We start from the raw sequence: 9,778 nt of genomic DNA, 5'->3' as shown, positions 1-9,778 counted from the left end.
AAACAAACATATCTACAACCAGTTCTTATCACATTCTCGTAACTCATATAAAACTATACAGTGAGCCCTTCATACTAAACTTCATTGATGCATAATAAACAACAAAAGTTAAACAACCAAAGGCATGCATTGAAAACCATTTCAAAGGTCTCATAATCAATTCAAGCCAGTGCATAAGCTATCTCTAACCACATATTCAAAAATATCTAGAACAATATTATAATCATCAATCAAAACAACACAATGCGTAAATGTGTATGTTCAGCCAAATTCCTAAACCATAATAATTTCATTTCATGTAGCCGATAATCAAAACATCACAGATTCACAGTTGTTATCAAATGTCAACCTAAAAGACCATAAGATAGATTCAAAATTGCTACATTAATAAACGGATAACAGTTCCAAAACAAGACCACATTAACCACAAAACTATACCTAACAAAGAAACTCCTACTTGCTTGATTTCTTGAGTGCCTGCAATAACAAGTTAGATTGTTCCTTAGCCAGCTGTGAACGTCTCACAAGCAACTCCATTTCAGCAATTTGAACCTGCTTCCACTTTTCCACGAATTCAACCCTCTTCGATTCCTCGATCAATTCCAACAACCTTTCCATAGCATCCTTATTCAAAACAGACGAACCAGCAAAAACACCAAAACGAAACAGTTCACTCACAATCAAACTATTATCAACAACAGTTTTCACTTTTGCAGCTTCCTTCTTATTAGATATAACTAATTCTTTCTTAGCACCCTTTGTAATTTTTCCATTTTCTTCAGCTTCATTTGCACTAGTATTACCCCAAACCTTCTTGAAAAGCTTGAACGCTTTCTTATCATGTGGTTTAGTGAAACTGTCACTAGTTTCAAACTTCTTCTTCAATGTACGAACCTTCCTCTTCAATTGTGCGCTGCTAGCTTCAGCGCTAAGCGATTTCTTCACAAAACTATGAAATGCCAATGCATCCTTCAACGGATCCTTTTTAGTTTTGGAAATGAAATCAGCGAGTCCTTTGAGAATAGTAAGCTCATCTTGTTCGCTGAAAAGTCTCTGAGTATTCTTCTTTGAGTCTTCACCAGTCAATTTCACGTCTTTCTCAGTCTCATTCTCATTCTCGTCGTTGGAATCACCACCGGTGGTGACGGCAACGGCGATTGTTTTCTTCTTTGAACGGTTTGAGTCATTTTCGTTTTCAGCGGCACGTTTAGTTCCAGATCTGGCTAGTATAGAATATGTTTGGGCCTGGGTTTGGGCCTTTGGTTGGGCCTTCATTGGCTTGGAAGCGTCTGGTTTAACAACTTTGGGGTTAAGAGGTGGAGTTGGTTCTGGTTGGGAATCAGTTTCGGATTCTGATCCAGATTCGGATTCAGATTCAGAAGCCGGTTTAGGGTTTGAGATAGGAGTAGAAGGTGGAGGGTTTTTGGAAGCGGTTTGAGATTGATCTTTTTCTTCTTCTTCTTCTTCTTCTTCTTCTTCAGATGATGAACCTTCTTCTTCTTCTTCTTCTTCGGATGAATCATCTTCATCTTCTTCTTCGTGAGCTACTTTGTCTTCTGGTTGCTTTTGGGTTGAAGGTTTCTGATCATCCTCGAGAGGAGAAGTGGGGCGTTTCTTTGGTGCCATTTGAGAATTTGGGATTAGGGTTTGAGAGTTTAGTGAGTGAGTGAGTTAAGCGAAAAACCCTACTAAGTTACTTTTTTTGGTAAGCGAAACTCTATCAAGGTTCTCAATGTATATATATAAGAAAAAGACGCGTAGAGGATACTTCATTAATTGTCAATTATTTTTAATATATTTTTACTGTATTTTTAATTTTTTATTATTTACTATAAGCGCCAATGTTAGCCATAATCCCGCCTAAAGTGAACCTTTTGGCTTCTTCTTTTTAACCCAACTGCTCCTACTGACGTTATTTATAAGCAAAAATTGTTTTTTAGATTCATTGAAAAATTAATGTATCTAACTTAAATATAGGCTAGATAGATACATTGGTTTTTCAATGAATCTAAAAAACAACTTTTACTTATAAATAAAGTCGGAGGGAGTACACAAGTAACTAAAAATACCTTTACAAAAAAAAAAACTAAAAATACACCTTTTATTTTTTTTATCTGGTTCCGGGTCAGTTTTAAGATCAAGTGATTTCAATCTCCTCCTTATCGTAATTGCGGGGATCGAATCGTAATTCTCCCTATCAAGTTTAGACAAAAGATTATTAGCAACAACACTAATTATTTTAAACCCAAAAAAAAACAAAATGCACAAAATAATAAATAACATAAACTTACATAATTTAATTCATATCGGATTCAATATAATATGTCATGTACTTAATTTTCATTGCATTGAGATGTACTTCCTCCTCCAAATTAATATCACGGACCAATATAGACCTTTCAATGTTTGCTCCACAAGAGCAATTGGAACATCGTGTGGATTCATCGTTGAATATTTTGGATTTACCTTAATTATTATTTAAGATATAATTAAAAGTGTATAATATCAAATATAATTATGTCATATTATATTTAATTTATTTAAATATATATCATTGAGCATTATGTTGAACGGGCCGTGATGAGTTGAGCTGTTCTTTATTCTGCCTATTGAGAAGGTCCCTGCCTCCACTGATGAGGATATATTAGCTGATCATCCCATTAGGTCAGATATACTAAAAACACGTGAAACTCATCAGTAGGCGGCAGAAGAGCTTTCTCAATCTCTAGTCAATACCATGGAATCTGTTTTGACAGGTACACGTTTATAGCAGTTCTTATTAACAATCATGTCATATTTCATATCTACTACATGTCTATAATTATAAAATCTTTCAATTGGTATCAGAGCATGGATAGATATGTTGTATGGCTATTGTTATTTGATTAGATGAACATGAATATTATTTTTTGATATATGTGTATGAGTTATAATAAACAACAACATGCTGTATATATGATTCATACTTTTACCTTAAAAACCAGAATATGTTGCTGTTGTCTATTGATCTTATTTGAGTATATACGATTATTATATTCCTGTTCATTCCAGTACATATATATATGTTTTCTGTTCAATATTCGTGTTGTTGTTCTTGCCGTCAAACTTTATGCGTTTTAAAAATCAAAGATCTTAATCATTTAGCGCCTATTCTGTGAGGAATCATCAAGCAAATCAATTAAAATTAACAGACCTTAATCGTTTTAAAATCTGGAGGAATCATACTTCATATTTTGCTTAAAACCCCAATTTTCATCGATCTGAATTTCTTTGATTTGTTTGATGATTCACGAAAATTATTATGGGGAATTTTCTTGGCGTAATCTTACGATCAAAACCCATATCAAATTGTTGATTTTCGTTGCCTATATCGCAAGAACGAACCGGGTCAAATCGCGGGTCGTTCGACCCGTTTCCCTTTTTCCGGGCGAAGAAGATAAAAAAAAAAAAAGAAACCCAGGCGCGTGTATGTCACGGGCGCGTTGATCCAGGAACGCGCTAGGAGCGTGTGATACACGCGTGACGCTCTACAGGAGCTGTTTTGACCCAAATTAGCAATTTTTTAATTATTTTGGGTCTTTCTATGCTTGATATAAAATTATTCTACTCTTTTAAGCATAGATATTGTCGATTCGAATAATTGTAACCTTGCCTATCGCAGGTACAGTTGTTTGAATCATGTATGTTAATTGCAATTAAAATTATTTTGTAGCAATTAATTAATTTATATTAGTAGTAATTATATCCTATCGATATGTTATTATTGATATAAAAATTCTAAATAAATAATTATTATAAGCCTCTGAAAATTATACTCATCTTCTCTTAATGAATAAATAATTATTTACTAGTAATTATGACCTATGTATTATGTTAATAATAATTATACCCTATTGGTATGTTACTATTGATGTAATTTTATACTTATATGTGTCAATTTTTTAAACATCCTATCGATGTTGGAATTGATAATATGAGTTTTTCTTATTGTATTAAGGTCATAGTGTGACAGAGTTTTATTATGGACAAGTTTGACTGTATATACATGTGGAATCTTTTATTCATAATTTCTTAATGATTCCTTATTCTTCTTTGACAGTCTCTTTTCCTAACTCCGTGAAAACTCTGAAATTCTGGTATAGCAGAACCAGATGTTGTATAGAATGTCGAGACATCTGGTCTGACATGAATAACACGGCAAGGCATATAACATTAAAACGGATACTGAAGAATAATGTTTGATCAGATGTTCCAACATTCAACTTAGAGAATGTCATACTTAATGTTGGAACATCTTACGAAACATAATAAAATCAACAAGTAAATAAACTGCACAGGAAATTGTTAACCCAGTTCAGCCAACCTGCCTACTCTGGGGGATACCAATCCAGGAAGGAAATCCACTAATAGCTCTAGTCACTAAGACCTCCAGCAAACCCTTTGAATTTACGTCTTACACTAAGACCTCCAGCAAACCCTCGGTTTACGTCTTACACTAAGACCTCCAGCAAATCCTAGGTTTACGCCTTATGACCTCGACACTACTCATGCAACTTCTGCCTAGGAACTCCTAGACATGAGATCCCATCTCACTTCCACACAGCCAACACAACCTGTGTTGTTCATATAATGTTGAATAAAATGTGGCGACAATCACCGTGACATATTTTACTCTTGCTTAAAAGCTTCGAGTAAATCACACACAGTTAACTCCGTACTTCAAAGCTTAGGAGTAACCTTAAAACATTACAACTCAATAAAACACAGTCCTACTCAAGTATCAAATCAATACGTGAGAGGCTCACAAACACTATCTCCTTGCTTAAAAGCTTCAGAGATATTACAATACTCTACTCATTACCTAAAGGTTTCTGAGTGAGGACATAGTGACCATCTCACAACCCGAGTGGTTCACTTACACCAACTCTCCTAGAGAGTGGCTTAAAGACACGAAACCCTAAAGACTACATCTTTGATGAACAATGGTTTCGGTTCATAAAATCTTGGCCTTGAGTCTTCTTTATATAGACAGAGCTAACACGCTCCTGATCTTCCAAGATAAGCTTCAGAACACAGCTGGTCTTTGAGTCACGTCCAGCTAAGCAAATCAGACCTTAATAAAAACTTTCCTAAAATAGTTGATCCTCTTTAGGAAATAAACAATGTGTTGAATCATTCCATTAAGTCTTGATAAGAACATATCTTCACTGATAACGTCTTGATCAGATCAAATCTTGATATACACGTTTGTAGAGTGGATTTCCATATATAGCAGATACGTGTAATAAATGCGCGAGATTTGGGCAATCTGACTGTCGTACCCAAACATGTTACAACATTTGGTCCAACATCTTTTGTACCTAACATGTTGAAACATTTGGTCCAACATCTTGCTTGTATATTTGTTTTAGCAAAATGAGGCCAACACACAAATATCCAACAATCTCCCCCTTTGGCAATTTTTGGCTAAAACAACTTCAGCCCATTAATTAGCACAGAGAGATTTAAAAACCATACAATCCTTCAAGTCAACGTGAGCACACAAATATGAAGGAAGGTAGAACATCTTCTATGTTACTTCCAAAAGATTTCCTCAAATGAAAATAACGCACAGGGTAAAGAAATAAACTTTACCATAAACCATCAAAGGCATACACAGCAGCGGAATCATAACATACTTAGCTTCATCCTTCAGTAGAGAGAAATAAACTCTCACAAGCACACTTGGGAAAAATAAATTCCCACATCAGCATCAAGATGTTTCAACATTTTGTAGCGCATCATAACATCCATACATTAAGCACACATAGGCAGAGAACTTGATATTGCATTACTCCCCCTTAATATCAGATCAGAGAAACTTTACTTTTGCTCCCCCTGAATACATCAGCTCATGCATCTCATCAGGCCATCAAAAAAATGGTTCTTACTCCTTCTTACTCCCCCTGAATTCATGCATGTCACAACACACACTACTACACTACTACTTCTTCATAGACAGGCTAGACTAGCATGTCACAACATCAGATACAACATTGTAAAGTAGCAGACAAACACAAACATACTACTCCCCCTTTTTAGCCACAAAATATGCCAAACAAAAACTTCGTGCATTAAGAGCAATAGTAATGAACATCACATAAATCCATAGTGCAGAATATCAGAGCATAACAGATCCATATATTAGTATCTAGCAATCCATAGTCTTGAAATAGCAGAAGCATTACATCACGTACCAACAGAAAAGACAAATGTCTTCAACATTGTGCTCCACATCATATAATCATTAGATACCATACATCACATACTGCTACCGCACACAAAACACATCACAGATCATAACTCCTTAAGCAAACCACAAAATAGCAGTTGGGAAGAGTAGATTCCCACAAAGCTGAGAAAAATAAGTTCTCATGCAACCAAGATGTTCCAACATATGGCAGGACATCATTCAGAGCAAACAAATAGATCATTGCACAACATAATAGTAACTACTTACTGCATTATGCTACTTCCCCTCAAAATCAGAATCAGAGCAAAAATTAATTTTACTCCCTCCAAATACTTTGGCACATGCTTATCAGAATGATCATCAGAAAACAATTCTTACTCCCCCTCAATTTTATCATCCATATCAGCACATAAGCATACAACAACACATATTCAATACTACACCACTCAAGATTAGCAGATGTCTAAGCATCAGACACCACATCATATAATAGAACACATCCAACCACTAAACGAGCATGCATATGTTTCAACATCAGGTAGCACAACAGACATTAGCAGCAAAACACATCATGCCTACCAACTACTAAACTACTTCCCTTTTTAGTCAGAAGTTTAGACAAAATAGGGTCTTCATGCATTAATCAAAGAGTACAATAGTAGAGATATCCAGGAACATAGTGCACAGAGCTACTACAAACGAAGACAACACCATGGGATACATACCTCATCAGATATAAATCAGCAGTGGAGTCATCATCAAATAGACTAAAACAAATCACACTTCATCAGCACAAAATTTTTCAACATGATGACCAAGATGTTTCACCATCTAGTAGCACATCAGATAGCACAGGTTCCTCCGGTATGGTATTAGAGCATTGACAACAAAGATGTTTCAACACATGATAGCACAACACATAGCACATGTTAGCAATGATGTTCCAACATGTTTATCTAGCGTGGTATCAGAGCAAATAGGAGCAATCACAAAATACGTCACATGTTAGCAAAGATGTTGCAACATATGGTAGCACAGCTTCTAGCACAGGTTCTTCCAGCATGGTATAAAAGCACGTGGTCTTCCAATCAGGGCATGGAGCATCCATCTAACAAAAACTCCCCTTGTACACATGATCCCATCTTTGTGCAAAGGAAGCACGATGAAAGGAAACATTGTCACAGAGAGAAACAAGCACATTCTGAGGGATCTTTTTCCCACCAGACTTTTTCTTTGAGGCAAAGGGTGTGATGTCTGGCACATCCTCCTCAACATCATACTTAGAGTCACTTGAAGATTCTTCCTTTCTTTTCGGACTCTGTTTCTTCTTACTAGCAAGCACATTATCCTCATACATATTCTTTTCAGAATCAACCACTTCTTCATTAAGTGACACAGTTTGATGACTTTCTTTAGACTGAGAGACCCTTCTTCAACCTCAGTAGAATTCTCTTCATAGGATCCTGTTTCTTCATCAGATGAGTCAGATGGGTCAACAGATGTCCCAACATCTTTCACCACAGCACTTTCTTGAACAGGTTTCTGGACAATAGTAACATCAGCCTTAGGTTGGACCACAGATGTGTCAACGTCTGGCACAACATCCGTTTCAGGAACAATTTGTTTTGGTTTATCAACAACAGAACCAATAACATCTTTTGTCCGAGATACACCAGCAACAAAACATCTATAATTGTGTTTGTGGAATCAACAACATTCACACCAGCAGAGATAATAATGTCAGGAACTAGTAATACTTCTCATAGCTTCTTTCTCCTTTAAAGCACAAAGGGGGAAATAAACTCTCATATACATTATCACATCTGATCACAACACATCTGAACACATATAGTACTTCTCAACAGAATGCATAACCACACAAACAGTCATAGCATGACCAGTTCTCTTTCAGTCATACTTTGAGCAATAGCTTGGTCACGTGGAAGATCATCAAGATCAGTTTCTTCCACCACAGTCTAAACTTCAATACTCCAAACCACCATCAGGTTTAAGACTCTCAGAACCATATTAGCACCAGTTTGGGGAATTGTAGAATAGGTTTCAACAACACGAACAGGTTGGTCCAAGATGTTTCAACATCTGATGTGACATCAGACTCAGGTGAGGTTTCTTTGGGGGACACAACCACAACTTTAGTGGGGGATATCAGAATCAACAACTTTGAAAGATGACACATGAAATTTTTTTTAAAAAAATGTCATCAACAACCACAACATTCATACTAGACTGACCTATGGTTTTAAGAGATCTTGGTTTATCTAGAATTACAATTTCGGAGGCAGATCTCACAGATGTTTCAACCCTACCCACAACATTTGAACTAACAAAAACCTTTAACAGAGGTAACAAAATTTGATTCAACATTTATGGGTGACAACTGAATCAATGAGGTTATCAAAACAATTTTGGTAGGTTTATTAACATCATCAACAAACAAAGATAAACTTTTCTAGGATCTTTTGAGAGAAAAGATTAACCTGGATAATGGATTTAGAAATAGGTTTCCTAGATGATGCACATTTTGTTGACCAAGCAAAATAGAATAGATTCAGATGGATTCAAAGTATTCACAGACCTTTTATGCATTCCCTTCTGACACGTGGTTGATCACAATGTCCATTTCACTTCCTTGCTGATCTTACAGGAAACATGTCTCGAATAATGTTCTAACATTCAGTCAGACATTGTCTTCTTTTACTTGCATTGATCAACACATCTTCAAACATATTGTCTCCCACTTGATTCTAAGTGTTCTTCTTTCACTTAGACTTAGTGACACATACCAAGACATCTGAATATCACATTTGTGACATCTCTTAATAATGAAGACTCTTGGAAAGTCCTTCCAAAAAAAATCTGTAGAGAAAAATAAATTCTCCCAGACTCAACCATTTAACCACTCGAGAGATATGTGGATAACTGATATAATTATTCAGCTTTACATGAATAGAATCAACCATGCCTTGTTAATAATTTCATAATGTCACAACATGTTGTCTGACATCATATTCTCATATGAGGCATAAGATCTCCACAAGCTTGTACAACACTCTAGACAATATATATGTACCAATGCAATCCACAAATAAACACAAGACTCTACTTGTCATAGATAATCAGGGCTCCAGCTGAAGACGAAAACTCGAGCACTTAATGAAAACATGTGAAAGACTTCATGCTTTCATGTTGAAGGGCAACACCAACTCCCTCAGTAGAGTCGATTCTGAGTCAGATACTCTCACTTCTTGAGAATACATCCAAGCATTCTGACCTCTTCACTTGACAAGGACACTTCTGAACAATGTCCTAGCAGAACCACACTATGTATCATGACCTTTTGAATAGGCAGGATGTCATGCATACAAGGTGTAAAGTCACTCACAAACTCCAAAACATCTTAGTTTGCTTAAAAGCTTGACTAAGATCCTGATTATCAACCCTTTTTCTAGAGTGACTTGCAACAGAAGAAAACCAAAGACAATTATCAAACCTCAGTATTTGACAATATTCTTCTGGCCTTACATT

At 35.9% G+C, this 9,778-nt stretch overlaps 1 protein-coding gene across 1 annotated transcript; it reads right to left on the bottom strand.

Annotated features, from left to right (window-relative positions):
• Nucleotides 1–270: 270 nt before the first annotated feature.
• Nucleotides 271–1,727, bottom strand: LOC123887029 (probable transcription factor At1g61730). Its single transcript, XM_045936305.1, has one exon. The coding sequence runs from the start codon at nt 1,624–1,626 to the stop codon at nt 454–456; it is 1,173 nt and encodes a 390-aa protein (XP_045792261.1). The 5' UTR covers nt 1,627–1,727; the 3' UTR covers nt 271–453.
• Between the last annotated feature and the right edge of the window lie 8,051 nt (nt 1,728–9,778).

Source organism: Trifolium pratense, linkage group LG5 (genome assembly GCF_020283565.1).
Source record: "Trifolium pratense cultivar HEN17-A07 linkage group LG5, ARS_RC_1.1, whole genome shotgun sequence".
NCBI classification, from domain to species: Eukaryota; Viridiplantae; Streptophyta; class Magnoliopsida; order Fabales; family Fabaceae; genus Trifolium; species Trifolium pratense.
The sequence above is the reverse complement of the archived record's forward strand: the minus strand, read 5'-3'. Positions and strand labels throughout refer to the sequence as shown.